The sequence below is a fragment of the Phyllostomus hastatus genome, unplaced genomic scaffold, assembly GCF_019186645.2.
Source record: "Phyllostomus hastatus isolate PE091 unplaced genomic scaffold, TTU_PhHast_1.1 phas_scaffold_501, whole genome shotgun sequence".
NCBI lineage: Eukaryota > Metazoa > Chordata > Mammalia > Chiroptera > Phyllostomidae > Phyllostomus > Phyllostomus hastatus.
The window spans coordinates 6,791,420-6,809,276 of record NW_025334033.1 but is presented as its reverse complement, the minus strand read 5'-3'; the positions used below and the strand labels follow the sequence as shown (position 1 = coordinate 6,809,276).

The following is a 17,857-nucleotide window of genomic DNA, read 5'->3' as shown; positions in this document are numbered from 1 at the left end:
AATTTCAGTAATTCAACAATTACTAATCTAGTGACTTTGTTCAGGCACTTGATGATTCTATGCATGAATTTCTTCACTGGTAAAAACTAAAGATTTTCGCTTTGTTCAAATAAAATATTGGACTCAAAAGCATTTAGTAAAGCACCAAAGGACTATAAAATTTCATTCTTATTTTTAACAATCTTCTCCATTTCCTGAGACAATTATAAAGGTGGAATAAATCATTAAACATAAAAACACAGAACACTTTAACAGCTAGTCTGAAAATGAGAGTCACCCTCCCCAAAGTAAAAGTAGAATGATTCTCAGAAATCTGAGTGTTGCTTTCAGTGATATTTTTATTTTCTGTAGAAGTTAATGGAAAACAACTGGCAGGAATACTAACAGGTTTCATTATGCTACTTCATATGCCATTTCTTCTGCAATACATTAGAGGAAAAACGTCAAAAATATCAGTATATATTGCAGTTCCAAAGTGGTGGGGAACAGAAACACTCATGTGTTTGACAGAAGAAGAAATAAGACAATCAAATACTATCAAAGAAACAGGAGCATTCGCTTGTCTTTTGAGAAGAAAAAATTCATCCTGAGAATTGATGACAAAACTACTGTGTTTCAAAATGGCCAATACAAAAGTGAAAGGGGCTATAAAATGTGATGTGAGTAGGAAAAGTGAAATTTTAGTTAAGTAAAAATAATTTAAAACTATCTTATCATGAGAAATACTTAGGATAATCATCACAAAAATTTAGATAACAGGATTCACACTGTTACTGTGACTCTTGCTGAGACCCACTTTCTTGGAGTGACCAAAGTTCCTGGAGGGTTAAAAACTTTACTTAGAAAACAAGGGGGATACCATGGCCATAACAGCATTAAAGTTTGCTAGAATTTAACCTGTTTTACTAAGTCATGAATCCAGTAAGATCACGATGAAAATAAATGTTTACAGACTGCTTAATTCACTCAGAAGAGAACTAGCAGTGCTACCCCTGGAATTAGGCTTGTCTTTATGCCAGATCAACACAGCAGCCCACCAATCATATCAATTACCATGCTCCTTCCACCAAAACGAACACACATGTTCACAAACATATCTGCATGCTCGCAAGCATGTGCACCCCCCTCCCTCCAACCCGAGAGCTAGCCAACTACTGGACCTAACCTGAGGCAAAGGCTGAAATACCAAGTGTTCTGATCTGACCTGCTGGGTTCCTTTAACTCTCTACTTGAGCACAATTCACCCTGTCATGTCATCCTTTTCAAGGAACCCTAAAGATTTAAGAGGTCAAATTCCATACCAATCTATGGCTTGTTTTACATAAATGGCAACGACAATAAAACATATTAACTATTTGCTCTGTCCTACCTGTTTTACATTAAAACAAGCAGCAACAGTAACCACAACAAAATTAGAAACAGTATCTTAGGATGTATATAATTTCTTCAACTTATATTTTCAGGCGATTTCATTTTTTAAAATTAAAAAAAATATTTATTTATTTTTAGAGGGGGAGGGAGGAAGAGAAGCATCAATGTGTGGTTGCCTCTTGCACGTCCCTTAGTGGGAACCTGACCAGAAACCCAGGCATGTGCCCTGACTGCGAATTGAATTGGTGACCCTTTGATTCTCAGGCCAGCACTCAATCTACTGAGCAACACCAGCCAGGGCTATTTTCAGACTATTTCAAATCACCATAATGTTTAGAAAATATTTTTCTTTTCATTGTTCTTAAATCTATCATTTATCCCTCTTACTGCTCTACTTCTTAAAATTTTTGTTTTTTAAATAATTGTTTTATTGTTTTCCTTTTTAAACTGTTTTTCTTTAAGATTTTACACTTTTAATTTCCTACTCCACACAAGTTTGGGAAATTTGTCTTTATACTCCACTCTATCTATTCTTTGTCATACTTTTACCTTCAATTTCTCAGTTTTTGGTTTAAATTTAGTTTAAAATGTTTAAATTTTTATTACTTCAAGTCCTGCTTTTATTTACTTTTTCTTGACTTTTAAAATTTTGTATCATTTGGACTGGCTGTCAGAACAAGTCATGTCTTTTACAGCCACTAATAATCATGATAGTGTACTTAATTGTGACATACATTATTCAGAATATAAGTGACGACATGTTCTAAAATGCCTGTGGTCTCTAACACATAACCCTTTGAGATTAGGCAAATCACCTTATGTTCCCTGACAAAAGCAGGAAGTGGCAGTGGTATAATATTGGTGGTGACAGAGATAGTCTTCCCCAAACTTTTCCATCCCAGGTAACAGCATTTTCATCCACTCGACTGCTTGGACCTCAAACTCGGAAGTTATCATTGACTCCTCTTTCCCTCATATTCCAGGTGTAATCCAGTATGAAGTGGTTTTTTTCCCCCTTCCTAAGAAGTCATTCTCAATTCAACCATTTCTCATCATCTCTACCTAGTTCAAATTACCAAGATCGTTTAACTAGACGAAATGGTCTTAATTCCACCCATGACCATATTCTAACTATCCATTCTCCACATAGCAGCTATGTTTTAAAAATGCAAATGAGGCCTTTATTAGGAACTAAAAAGCTTCGAAAAACTTCCATTAAAACCAAAACAACATTCCAAACCCTCTCAACAACCTACACTATCCAAACACCACCAGGTTCTCTAATTGTAACTTGTAGTATTTATTATCACCTTAATTCACTAAACTATAGCCACATAGGCCTTTCTGTTCTATTCCATTTCCAATTACTTTGTTTCTTAGCACTTATTACACTCTGAAATAATACTGGTTATAAAAATTATTTATCTATCTCCCTCACAGCTCCAAAGGATATATTCCTTTATATCCTTTATATCCTTTGTGAGGCTCATCTCAGTCTTGCTCATAGCTATTGCCAGGGCTTAGAATAGAAGCCTGGCACACAGGTGTTCTAACATTCGTCATATGCATATATATGACATACATATCAATGTGTGCATGAATATGAATGAGCTTTCTTTTTAAACAACAGAAATAAACTTTTTTTTGGATTTTCTTTTTTTATCCTCACCCAAGGATTTTATCCTCACCCAAGGATATCCTCTCTATCTCTCTATTCAAGAGATAGAGAGGAAGAGAGAGAGAGAAACATCTATGCAAGAGAGAACCATGGATTGGTTGCCTCCTGATTTGCTGGGACCAGGTTTTGTTTGAGGCAGGACCAGGGGCTGCACAAGCCACGCCTGTGCATGAACTGGGGATCAAACCTGTAAACTTTTGGTTATGGGATGATGCTCCAAACAACAGAGCTACACCGACCAGGACCAGAAATAAATTTCTAACAATATGATAAAATTACAGTTTTCCTACAACCACAGAAAGCCAATGAATTAGACATTAGGAGAACTACAATGTATGCTTTATATTTTTTATAAGAAAGAAAGGTCAATGCTCTAAAGTGATTTTGTAAATGGCTATTCTTCCCTGCACAGAGTCTGGATTTCCAGTGTCATTCCTGTTTGGATTTCATCCCACTACTTAACACAGCAGACAGAGAATTACTGTAGATTTGCAATGAAATAGTACTGGCAGGCATTTAGCTCTTTTTACTTTTTAAATTTCTACATTTATTTTTTTGATTTTACCTTTATTGTATTTTTTCCATCACATTTAGTCCCCTCATACCCTCCACCACCCAGCAACCACCACACTGTTGTCCATGTATCCTTTTTCCTTTTTGCTTAATCCCTGTACTCCCTACCTCCATCCCTGCAGCTGTAATCTTGCTCTCCATCTATGAGTCTGTTTCTGTTTTGTTTGTTAGTTCAGTTTGTTCATTAGATTTCACATATGAGGGAAATCATATAGTATTTAATCATTCAATAAAAATCCACTGGGCTTGAGGTATAGCCACTATGTCATTGGACACTAACACATGTTACAGATACTATCTATTAAGCAGCAGCAGATATTTTAAAACTTTTTAAAAAACCATTTTGATTGGCCTTTGATTTTGTAGACAGAATGGGTAGGATTTGAACTACATGAATTCAGATAGTGGACAAGCATTGTAACTGATACATTCCTCCTTGTCACCTTTGTCACTGAAAAATTTAAAGTCAAATTTATGGCTCAATTATTACAGCTCTAGGGGACTTTATGACCTACATATTTATTGTCTCCTTCTGGATTTGATTCATTATAAATCATATTCTCCTGGGTTTCTATTGTTATTTGTTAATTTTTTCTGATAAAGGGCAGATGGCCTTAACATCCTTGTCTAACACGTCCAACGTCTATGCATGTGAGTAACACACTGGAAAATATTTAGCTTCTCACCTGATTGGCTTGGCTTTGCAAGTAGACTCTTCTAGCATTCAAATCTTCAAAGGGAGAAGGTCTTGAGATTCTATAAGGCTCACTGGTAACAACTGTCTCTTGCTGGAAAAGATGATCTTTCACTAGAGAACTGGGAGTATCCTCTTCAGTTGCCTAATGGGAACAATCCCCAACTCATTAGTTACCAGGATACAAAAAATTAAGATACTTTCACTCTAACAAATCAGTAAGAATGTATTCAGCAAATCCGTAAGAATGTACCATTACCACCACTATGAATAGCAATTCCCAAAACTCAAATGTACATAATTAGGGAGCCATGTCAAAATAAAATATATATATATCAAAAAAAAAAAAAAACAAACCCCAAAACAAACAAACAAAAAAAACAACTTCATGAGCAAACTGGGCTTTCTTACAGAGAACAACTTAGGAAGAACAGGAAGACTAACCATGTCATGTAAGAGAGATATCTATTTATAATGAAGCCTTTAAGTTGTAATTAAAAATGATACTGTACACAGAAAATGAAGAAAATATTAGGAAGAAAGTACAAATCAGCAAGTGTTCTTTTGCAAGTTAAAAGAAAGGTATGTACACTAGGAACTGTTCTGTACTATGTAGCAACAGGAAGTCAAAAGAAGATAGTAGTCATGACCTTGTTGAGTAGTGAATGAACTAAGTAGCCTGAACTTGTTGATTATTTCAAATGATTAAAATCACATGAGACTCAGAGGAAGGAAATGAGCTCAGTCAAAAACCTGCTTTTAAAATTTAATAAAGACTAATTTCTGAGAAATAAATGTTAAATAAGTGATGCTTAGCATACTACAAAACAAAAAGTCCTAAAAGAGTTTTAATTGTTTCTTTTTTTAAAAAAAGAAGTGAGATGACTACTTGCTGTAACTCTTCCCATTACTATGTAATTATTTGGGAAGAAGCAGTGACAGCCAATTAAAAATGACAAAAACACTTTCACTGGCTCATTCTAAACCAATTTAGAATTAGGGGCTATTTTGAAGGTACAAACTTTATAAGCTTTTGTTAAATTAAAAAACACATTTAAAAATTTTGGTATTACTTCTAAAATTAAGTCATAAAATTCATTAAATGGCTATGATATTTTAAGTTTACAAATGCAAGTTCTAGTCTTTCTTCTGGAACAAAGTAACCTTGTGTTATTTAATTTCTTCGGAACCCAAGAGCCTCAATTTTCAAATAATTGTAATTCCTATACTGTTTCATGACATGGATTACAAGGACTTAGTGAGAGGATAATACATATGAAAATGTTCTGAAAACTAAAAGCTGTTATTTTATCAGGGAGAGCAAAATTAAACTTAAAATATATAAGAATCTGTTATTTAAAACTAAATAGATTGAAGGCAGTTAATTGCTATTTAGCTGATTTTCATAGCAGTTGTCCAAATGTGTCACAACAATTAATGCAAAATTATTGGAAAGGATTTGGCTGAATACTGGTATCCAGCAAATATTCTTTCAAAACACATGATTAAAATTTGAAAGAGTAAAAACATATTTATTTGTTCCAGAGAATTCTTAAAATAAATAACTCAAGTAACTGAACAAAATTAAGCAAACTAAATAGCAGAAAACACTCAGGGGGAGAAAAAGTTTAAGGGTGTCCAACCTTCTGGCATCTCTGCGCCACACTGGAAGAAGAGTTCTCTTGAGCCACACATTAAATACATTGCAACACGTAATAAAAAAATCTCATAATGTTTTAAAATTTACAATTTTGTGCTGGATTGCATTCATAGCCATTCTGAGCCACATGCAGCCTTCAGTCCCACAAATTGGACACCCCTGGGAAAAAAAGCTTAGGTTGAAACCTCATCCAATTAGGGTATAAAATTTAAGCAATGCACTTCTCTGAATCACAATTTATTATTATAAATTGGGTGTACAATTTGTACTAAAAATCTTGGGGTTAGTTAAGGTATTCAAAAGAACCTTGGCAGGGTGGCTCCATTAGTTGGAGCATCATCCTGGAAACCAAAAGGTTGTGGGCTCAATCCGTGGTGAGAAAGCGTACAACAGGCAATTGATGGATGTTTTTCTCTCACATCAATGTTTCTTTCTACCCACCCCTCCAAACCAATACACATGTCCTCAGGTGAGGATTAAAAAAAAAAAGATATCTAAGAGATTAAAAACTACAAAAAAGCACGAATTGCAATACTTGTATCAGTAGTAATTATAAAGTAACTATGCTTTTCATGGTGACAACTATTTGGATCAGGTTGTCTTTACTGAATTTTAATCTAATTGAAAATTCAATTAAGAATTATAAGATATAAATAAAGCTTACTTTAAAATCTGTACCTAAACAAACATAAAGTGGTTATATAATTCAGTGTTTTACTGTACTGAATTGGGTTAATTCTACTTATATTCCATATATTAAACTGCAATGCATTTCATTTTGATTAAGACTAAACACATGTATTTTTTTAAAGAGAAATATCCCAAGTGTTTCCTGTTTTGTTATTAAACAAAAATACGTGTATTTGGGTATCAAAAGTAGTTTAAAATTTTTCACCAAAATAGCGAAAATTAACCTATTAACTAACTCAAAATATTTCTTATCACAGTGAATTCAACTACTCACCTAAATGGGTCTCAGCATATAAAATAACTAAAACATATTTCAGGTATTTGACATAATGAAAACAAGAAACAAAAACCTTCACTGTTTGAAAATGCAGAGCTACAATTTATAAGGCACATGTTATGCATAAATTTTGGGAAACAAATTAACATTTTTAGAGAATTCTAAACTGGAAAAGAGTATTTTCCTACTACTTAATTATCTCTCAGTAAGTTATAAGTTCAGCTATATATTAAATTAACAAAACTTTTAAAAAAAGTGATGATAGAGAAAAATGGCCATTCTTACCTGTTGCTAATTCTATACACAAGAGTAAAATCTGCAATAACAACTTCTGAAAAACTGTTTTAATAAAATGTATCAAAAACTTAAAACATTCACATATTTTGACCACTCCTTGAATCTAGTGCTAAGGGAAAAAAAAACCGTACTACATCAAAAAAGATTTAGGAACAATATATTTTTCTCAGAATTATTATTTTTCAAGGAAGTTTTACTAGCTTTAATCAACATCTTGATTATAGAACTATTTTATTTTTAAAACTACAGTGCTTGGGGACTTCCGGCAAGATGGAGGCATAAGTGGACGCACCGTACCTCCACCACAACCAAGATTAGAACAACAACAATTTAGAGGTAGAATAACACCCAGAACTGATAGAGAATTTATCTGAATGGAAGCCGGACAGCCAAGAAGTTGAAATAGACCAATTCGTCCAGACTGGAAGGAGGGGCGGAGAGGAGTAGCCAGGTGCAGGTTGCGGGGCAGAGAACAGTGAGAACTGGCACAAAAAGCAACTGGGAGCGTGTAAGGCATCTGGGGCACACAAAATCGCAGCGGGTGGACCCTGAGTACACCAGCGGCAGCTGGCGGACCCAGTGAGGCAGCAATTGTGGACCAGGGCAGAGAGCGCAACCCAGGATCCCAGAGAAGGGACTGAGATCCCAGGAGAATGGAGCTACCGCCATTGTTCCCCGCCCCCCCGCCTCCGCCCCCACATACAATGTCACAATCTAGCAACTGGGGTGCCCAGCCCTGGTGAACACCTAAGGCTCCGCCCCTCACCATAACAGGAGCGACCAGACCCAAAAATAAATAAATAAATAATAGAGAGAGAGAGACATGTCTCAAACAGAAGAACAGATCAATGCCCCAGGACTCATCATTTTAAGAGAGAGAGAGATAGCCAATCTACCAGATGCACAGTTCAAAACACTGGTGATCAGGAAGCTCACAGAATTGGTTGATTTTGGGCACACATTAGATGAACAAATGAAGGCTACAATAACTGAAATGAAGGAAAATACACAGAGAACCAACAGTGATGGGAAGGAAACAGGGACTCAAACCAATAAAGTGCACCCGAAGGAAGAAAAAAACAAACAAACAAACAAACAAACAGGAAAGAATGGAGAACTAAGAATTAAAAAAAATGAGAAGCTTAGGAACCTCCAGGACACCTTTAAACATTCCAACATCCAAATTATAGGGATACCAGAAGGGGAAGAGGAAAAGCAACAGATTGAGCATGCATTTGAACAAATAATAAAGGAGAACTTCCCCATTCTGGCAAAGGAAATAGACTTCCAGGAAACCCAGGAAGCTCAGAGAGTCCCAAAGAAGTTGGACCCAAGAAGAAACACACCAAGGCACATCATTACATTAGCCAAGGTAAAAATGAAGGAGAGAATCCTAGAAGCAGCAAGAGATAAGGGGACAGTAACCTACAAAGAAGTTCCCATTAGACTGTCAGCTGATTTTTCAAGAGACCTTACAGGCAAGAAGGGGCTGGAAAGAAGTATTCCAAGTCATAAAAGACAAGGACTTATATCCCAGATTACTCTATCCAGCAAAGCTTTCCTTTAGAATGGAAGGGCAGATAAAGTGCTTCTCAGATAAGGTCAAGTTAAAGGAGCTCATCATCACCAAGCCCTTATTTTATGAAATGTTAAAGGGACTTATCTAAGAAAAGAAGATAAAGAAAAAACACGTATAGTAAAAGGACAGCAAACTCACAATTATTAACAACCACACCTAAAGCAAAACCAAAAGAAACTAAGCAAACAACTAGAACAGGAACAGAACCACAGAAATGGAGATCACATGGAGGGTTAGCAACAGGGGAGTGGGAGGAGGAGAGAGGGGGAAAGGATACAGAGAATAAGTAGCACAGAATGTAGGTTGAAAATAGATAGGGGGAGGGTGAGAATAGTATGGGAAATGTAGAAGCTAAAGAAATTTTAAGTATGACACATGGACATGACTAAAGGGGGGGTGTGGGTGGGAGAGGGTATACAGGGTGGAGGGGAGTGAAGGGGGAAATGAGACAACTCTAATAGCATAATCAATAAAATATATTTAAAAAAAAACTACAGTGCTTTAATGTACTAGTAACAACCTAATCTAAGGAGCCATAGAGGCGTATGAAAGAAATATTCACCAAGATGCTGTATTTCCAAACTAGGGGTGAATTTAGTTAGTACTCTGTAAGAAGAAAATGAATCACCTCAGCATCAATAAATAGCCCTTTTCTTTTACACAGTAACTCATAATTTGATGACGTATTTCTCTTTACTAGTTCAAAATTAGGCAGGAAAAGAACTAAGCTGACTGGTCACACCCAGAAACAATACTTTTTGGCAAGTTGCAGTCACTTGGCTCATCATGGGAAGTGTGATAATTTGCAGAAAAGGTGCTTGATTCTAGTACTCCATTTCTTCACATCTGTAGAGGAGTTCGATACAACCACTTTTCTTTGTCATCTTTAAGCTGCACAGAGGCAAAGAGATCACAAGCTGCTGGGAGGCTATTAACAGCCTGGGGAAAGCTGTATTTCTCCTGTAGGGGTGAATTAAGTAACACTTTCTTGGCCTTCTTTGGAAGTAGCTACTTATCTTCTCCTGAGGATAACTGGCTGAGGTTTCCTGTCTTCTTTCTTGGCAAGACCCAGTCAGCTGTATTAAAGGGACACCAGGAAGTGGCCACAGGGTTCATAAGCTTTTGTTTGCCAGTTCTGTCCTCAGTACTAGGCACTTTCTTGGTACATCCTTCTTTGCATTAGGATGTGATGAGCACTGACAAAGTACTGTTCCTTATCACTTTAAAGGAATTAGCAATTCTCCAAAGAGCCATTGCCTTTGGCATCTTAGCTTGTTACGTTGCCTCTTTTCTCAAAGGACAGAGCCACATACGTACATATGAAGGGAATCTATATACTTCTCAGATTCAGGTTAGACTCCACAGGCATACCATTTTTTTTTCCTTTTGCTTCTTTCTCCAGCAGCCATTTACAAACAGCTTCCTTCTCACAATTTTCATCACAATACACTGCAAAGTTTGTACAGGGCTCCTTGGCTTTGCAGACAGACCTCCTTTACTTCATATTGTGTCCTAATGGTTCTGGTACAAGTCAATCCTCAATTATCATGCTAGGAGCAGGTAAGGGGTTCTTGACCTCCATGTGGTCATTCAAGCACTTCAGATCACCCAAGCTTTCAGTCTCCACTCCTTAGGGCTGGTTGCCCCAACAACTGGTACAGGAACCAGGCTCGACAATCCAATCATTCACTCTATAAGACTCCTGGAACACCTAGAACAAGGGCTTAAAGTTCTCACTGGTTTCACAGCTGCCATTCCCAGGTTTTCCCAGTTTTTTTGATTCCTGGGGATTCACCAGCCAATCAGAAAAATCCACCTCACCTTGATTGAGGAGCTCTAGATTTTCAACCTTTTAGGTATCTATGGAGTAAGAACTGGAGGTAGAATAATTGTTACCCTTTTGGTAACTTGGTTTTTCAGAAACTTCTTGTTGCTGCCTCTTGTGGAACCAGTTTTCCAAGCCCTTGAAAGGTTGCTCCAGACATTATGAAAGAAATCGCAGGCTCTGGCAGAAGTCTAACTATTCTCCAAGGTCTGATTTTGGGTGAGCCAGTCCTAGAGATTGGTGCAGGGTGTGTAAGAAGCCTGATGACCACTGGCATGTTTGCTTCCAAGGAGCCATTCACTAAAAAGAACACCTGCAGTACTAAATGCTAACTTTTGCTCCATGAATGATCCAATATCTGATGACCTAGTACGAGCCATCAACTGTTCAGGAATGTAGATGGTCTTGAGGGACTCAAATGCAGTAATGGCCTGGTGCAGAGCAGTTGTGTCTGCTTCAAAGAGTAAGAGAGTCTAATCTTCAGGTTTGAGAGACAAGCTGCTCAGTTTCTCCAGGCACACAGAGACTTGATTGTCCAGGTGCTTGTTTTGGGTGCATTCCACTTGAAGAATAAGATAACTGAACTGGCCCAGTAACAGGCAGAGCTGTTGGACCTGCTGCTGAAGTGTCTCTTCTTCAAGCTGATAGATGAGATCTATTTGTTCACACAACCTCAGGGCTTCGAAGGCATTCCAAGTGATGGGCTTTTTGCAGCTGTGAATGTGGGCTTTGATTTCTTGCAAGTTAGCTTTATTTGCCATTCAGCCTGGAGAACTCCACCAATAGCAGGCTCCAAATCCTTCTGTGCACCCAACACCTCAAAAGGGGTTCTCTCTTATTGGTCCCATTCTTGTCCTGTGAGATACTCATTCTGCTCACTGTTCTAGCTACAAGGACAATTCCAGATGATTTGAGGGGAAATTTTGTGGAAAGACACCACCTGACACATGCCAAAAGCCAACAGCTTCTCAATTATTTTTGATAGTTAAAGAAATAATCTAATGCCCCCAACTAAGACTTAGTTAAGTAAATTATGCTATGCCTACTTAACAGAATACTGAGTGGTCACTTGAAATCAGGATTATGAATAGTATCTACTATGTGGGGAAATATTTAGTGTTAAATATTATATAATGTTATTTTACCATAAGCATAAAAGTATAAAAGATTGGTTTTTCTATATAGAACCCTTCTAAAATTTCCAATTATAAGGCTGTATTAGGAGACACTGCACATACTAGTGATAAAAGACAATTAGTCTTGTCTTAGGAACAATTTCAAAAAATACACGAAAGCTTCACAGACACAAAACCTGTCCCTGTGAAAACCTGTCCCCCTGAAAACGCAAGATATAAGTCCAATTTTACTCCATAGGGGCAAAAATAGACAATGAATACAGAAAAAGATGTTGAATTTCATTCAGTTAAAGACAAAAATATAATGTCAGTTTTTATACAGATTAGAAAGATGGAAAAGATAAATAATATGCAATGTTGCCAAGAGTATGGAGGAACAGGAATGCTCGTGCACTGCTGGGGAAGTGCAGTTCTACTTTGGGAGGGTAACCATAGAGATACGTGTAGAAATGATCATGGTAGCACTATTTTTAACAAAAAAGGTAAAAGGAAAATCATCCTATGGCTATTACCAGCAGGGAATTGGTTTAAAAATTATTATATAAATATATGACAATTCTATGCTGACATTAAAAAGATCTGTATGCAGCACTCATGAGACACTGTTAAATGAAAAAAAGCTAGGTGCAGAACTGTCAATATGACATGATTCTATCTGTCTAATTGATAGGAAGGTAAATATTTGTCATACAACTTGAGAAAGAGAATATAGCCAATATAACAAATAGCTCCTATGTTTTTCTCCGTGTTTGCAAACCCCATCTCTACAAACCGGTAAACATCATCTTGAAGGTTTTTTTTTTTCTTTTCTCATTTTTTAATTCTTCCTTACAGTGTTACCACACAAGTATTACCCTTAAAGAATATTTAGTTATAAATTCTTTTAAATTTTATTTGACTGATATCATGCTATTTGGGACATTACGGAACTTGCTTCTTTTGCTCAACTCTTTTTGGTGAAACTCAATCATGTTGACACATGGAGCAACAACTCATTCATTTTCACTTCTTTGTAGCAATGGTAACTAACATATATCAAGCATTGTCTATGTATCAGACATTGTACTGAGCACTTTACAAGGGTTAACTCATTTAATCCCACAACCCCTGGAAGTAGAGAGTATAATATTGTTACCTGTCTATTCTGTCTGTAGAAACTAAAACTCACAGATTAAGTAATTTACCTAAAATAAAAGTTACTTTTTTGCTATTTCAAGCAATGTTGCTAAGAACATTCTTGTACAGGCCTCATAGGACATAGCTACAAGTGTTAACATATCCAAGAGTGGAAATGCTGGATTACAGAATACACATATGTTCCAGTTTACACATTAAAAATTATTTTCTAAGGTGATTTTTCACATATAAAATCCTTAGGCAGCATTCCATATTTTCATAGACTACACATTTTCCCAACTTACACTCTTATATATCTATATGCTGTTTTAAGTTCTAAGATAACGAATCATTCTCAATTTTTAGTGCACAAGAAGTTTTTTTTACACAAACAACAAATTTTGAGAATGAACAAAAGAACAATGATAACTGTTCAAACAAATAAATGCATAAGGTTTTACTTCTTACCATGGGATCCTACTACTGTTTCATCTTCACCTGTTTTTGCTTCATTAATACCAATGTACTTGTTTCTTTCTAGTACCATCTGACATTTCACACTTCTGATCCTTACATGTCATTTCCTCTGCCCACAATAACTATCTTCAATATTCCACTAGCAAAATTCCTTTATAACCTCAGCCATGAACTCCTCAAAGTCCTTGTTGATACACTCCCAAATTATCCAGTCTCTCCTCTGAACTTCCTGAAACATACTTGTACCTGTTATCCTATATTCTTAGTGTTCTTTTATTTGTATTTCTCCTGTAAACCGGTAACAACTCTGTGTTTTATTCCTAGACCTTAAACTATGCCTGGCACACAGTGAATACCCTATAAATAATGTGTGATGTGCAAAAATCCACAAATTGGATGACATTGTATTAACATAGACCCTTGAGAGCAAATTTGGTACAATACAAAAAATACAGGAAAACAACAACAACAACACAAAACCTTCACTCACAAAAGAATTAATTTCAGTAACTGTTAAAAGTTCAAATTACACAAAAACAATACTTCCCAGTTCAGTGTGAACTTCTGGTCAAGATGGAAGTGTAGGCAGGCACGCTTTGCCTCCCTGTGAAACCTCAAAACAAAAAACATCCAGAAGTACCAGAAAATCAAACTGTATGAAAGTCCCACAACCAAGGATTTAAAGAAGCCATGTTCATCCACACAAGTAGGAGGAGCAGAGACAGCGAGACAGGGAGACTGGGAGCCGGGGCAAAGGGGACACCGTGTGGCAGTGCACAGCAGGCAGTTGCACATTCATGTGAGGTGGATAAAAATCTGGCGATACCTGGGGAGTGAGCAATCCCAGCCCCAGGCCAGACCCTGCAGCCTGGGGTTCCAGCACTGAAAATATAAAGCCTCAAAACTTATGGCTGTAGAAAACCAAGCATAGCTGGGGTGGTGGAAGCAACTGCCAGTCTCATAGGAGAGTCCATTTAAAGGGCCCAACACAGTCCTAGAATGTCTGCAAACCTGCCCACTCTAGGAACCACCAGATGGGCGCCAATTGCACATGGGAAGTCAGCAAAGTAACAGGAAATGAGGCAAGTACTGAGTAAGCCTCCAGCAGCCAGACAGCAGCACTGTCCCCTCTCTGACCCCTTCCACACATACAGAGCAACACAGCAGTGCAGCGGTTGCCTGCCCTGGTGATTACCTAAAGCTCTACCCCATACAGTGTAACAGAGAAGCCAAGACAGAGTCAAAGCAGCTCTACCTAATACACAGAAACAATCTCAGGGAGGCTGCCAAATTCAGGAGACAAAAAAATATGGCTCAAATGAAAGAACAGAACAAGACCCCTCAAAAAGAACTAAATGAAACAGAGACATGCGGAGTTCAGAACACTGGTGCTAAGGATACTCAGAGAACTCACTGAGTACAGCAAAAGCACTAACGAAGAAATGAAGGTTACACTAAGTGAAATACAGAAAAATCCACAGAGAACCAAATTCGAAGGGAAGGAAGCTGGGGTTCAAATCAATGATTTGGAACGTAAGGAATAAATCAACAGTCAACCAGAACAGAACGAAGAAACAAGAATTCAAAAAAGTGAGGAGAGAATAGAAGACTCTGGGGCACTTCCAAGACTGCCAACAGCCAAATCATAAGGATGTCAGAAGGAGAAGACGAAGAGCAAGAAATTGAAAACTTATTTGAAAAATAATGAAAAAAAACTTCCCTAATTTGGTGAAGGAAACAGACATACTAGTCCAGGAAGCCCAGAGAGTCCCAAAGAAGTTGTTACCCAAAGAGGACCACAGCAAGACACATCATAATCAAAAGCCAAAGGTGAAAGATAAAAAGAGAATCCAAAACCAGCAAGACAAAAGCAGAGAGCTACCTACAAAGGAGTTCCCATAAGACTGTTAGCTGATTTCTCAAAAGAAACTTTGAAGGCAAGAAGGACTGGCAAGAAGTATTCAAAGTGATGAAAAGCAAGAACCTATGATCAAGATTACTCTATCCAGCAAAGCTATCATTTAGAATGGAAGGACAGATAAAGTGCTTTCCAGACAGTGTAAAGCTGAACAAGTTCATCATCACCAAGCCCTTATTATATGAAATGTTAAAGGGACTTATTTAAGAAAAAGATCAAAACTATGAACATTAAAATGGCAATAAATTCACAACTAACTAAACAATGGAATCTAAGAACTAAACTAAGCAAACAACCAGAACACAGAATCACAGATATGGAGATCATTTAGAGGGTTATCAGCTGGGAGATGGAAGAGGAAGAACAGGGGAAAAGATACAGATATTAAGAAATATAATCACTAGGTACAAAATAGGGAGATGTTAAAAACAGTATAGGGAATGGAGAAGCCAAAGAACCTATATGCACGACCCATGGACATGAACTAAGGGACAGCACTGCTGGAGGGAAAGGGGTACCAGGTGGAGGGGGGCAAAAGGGGAAAACTGGGACAACTGTAATAGCATAATCAATAAAATATACTTTAAAAAATATTTCCATAACCCAATTCCCTTGAAATAACACCTATTATTACCTGATATATCTTTTCTGGACTTCTTAATGCAGGCATCTATGTTTACTCCCGAGGTATATTGTGATTCCATTTCTATTTTAGATCCATACAGTGCCTTTTTTACTTCATAATTTATAATGCACCTCTCCCCATGTCAATATGTAAAGACATGCATGTGATTTGAAATGGTTGTAAAGTCCAGTATTTTTCAACATGTATTCTATAGGCAATATTCTACATATGGGCATTAGATCATTTTCAATGTTTTGTTATATACATAGCAATGCACAACTCCTTATAAATACGTCTTGGTGCACTGGTAATATCATTTCTTTAGGATTAATTCCTATAAATAAAATTACTGAAACACAATATGCATATATTCCAATTATTACAAAGCCACCCTCTAGCAAACTTATATATCATCTGAAAATCCATCAGTACTATACGACAGGGACCATTTCTTCACATCTTTGCCTATAGTGGATGTTATTGCCAATCACTGCCAGTCTAATTAAGAAAAACATTTGTATTGTTATTTCCCAAATGATCACCTGTACCATTTCCATAGGTAAAATGAACAATAACCAAAATACCTTCTTAATTTGGGTATGAATGGATAAAAAGTATTCAGGCTAAGTTTGAATGTTTTTACTGGATTATAACCCTTAAAAAATAATTACTATAGGAATATGGACATAATCTAAAGTTAGGTGGTGGGAAATGGCAAAAATCTTCTTCAAGAGCAGAAAATTTAATATATAATATGATATAAGTTATTATATAATATATATTATATATAAATGCATATAATATAATATGTAAAAACTATACATATATGTGCATGATGTTCAGCTTTTAAAAAATTATATATCACAATTACATATACACACATTCAATGTTTTTAGTGTTGTGCTGGCATAAGGTCATCTGTATTATCTATAAAGTAACCCACGCCATTTTTAATATACAGCAGAAATCTGTTTCACTCTCAGAGGCTGGTATAATAACTACTCTCCCATGGTTGCTAAGAGATTGTTTAGCCTTTTCTTTTTGTAAGACTACTATAGCAATTTTGCATGTAGAGGCAAAAGGATGCTGGGTAAAACAATAAGATAATTTGGACTACAGCTCTGTGCCAGAATATGAGGCTAGATGACAGCTGTGCAGGAAAAAAATTTTTGCTTCTTTCCTCCCTTTGCCCCTTCTTCCTTTATTAATTCTGAAGCAGAGAAAAACTAAGTGTTGTTCTGCAAACCTTTTTGAGTGGATATTTCCCAATAATCAAGTGTGAAAAGTAGTATCAGAGTCTACTTAATGCTCAAAAAATTCATTCTTGTAGTTGCATCATCACAAATCACAGGTTTCAAAATATGTGGCTGCATCATATCCAACAATAGAAGTTTTTAATAATTATACTATTAGTTTATTTTAGCATGATTGAAGAATTTTAAAATGTTCTTCAATGAAGAAATGTTGTATTTTAGTACGGCACAGGTTGAAAATGCTACCAAAGTTATTTTTGGCATTTAAAATCATATACTCAAATTATGCAAACTTAGCAAAGAGAAGGAAAAAAATGACTAACTATTCTATGAACAATCCAGTACCAATTCATTTTAGATTTGACCCTGTCTCCTGTTAGTTCATTAGATATCTTTAGTTACTTTTGATTAGTTTAAGATAATTACCTTTGAGTTTTTAATTTTGCATTTGTCTATGAGCTTTGTCTGAAAACAATAATAGCATACATAGTATGCTGTTTAAGCAAACAATACAATAATTGGTGATGGGACAATATAAAAGGAATAAGAGAAATGTACCAAGATATAATGCCCAGCCTAAAAAAAAAGGGGGGGAAAGCAAGTCCTCCGCCCAAAGATTAAGCAACAGAAAAACTGAACTACCTTTCTAATGAAACTTTAGTTTGACTTAAATTCAGTATTAGATTTT

General features: G+C 36.4%; 1 protein-coding gene and 1 pseudogene across 3 annotated transcripts in view; both read right to left on the bottom strand.

Moving 5' to 3' along the window:
- Nucleotides 1-17,857, bottom strand: part of SPRED1 (sprouty related EVH1 domain containing 1) — a 117,972-nt gene that overhangs the window by 19,377 nt on the left and 80,738 nt on the right. For all 3 annotated transcript variants that reach the window (XM_045822555.1, XM_045822556.1, XM_045822554.1), the window contains one exon: nucleotides 4,309-4,461. In XM_045822555.1, the coding sequence (XP_045678511.1) occupies nucleotides 4,309-4,461 (153 nt within the window). The remainder of the gene's footprint in view (nucleotides 1-4,308; nucleotides 4,462-17,857) is intronic.
- On the bottom strand, nucleotides 9,660-11,514 carry LOC123808147 (annotated as a pseudogene).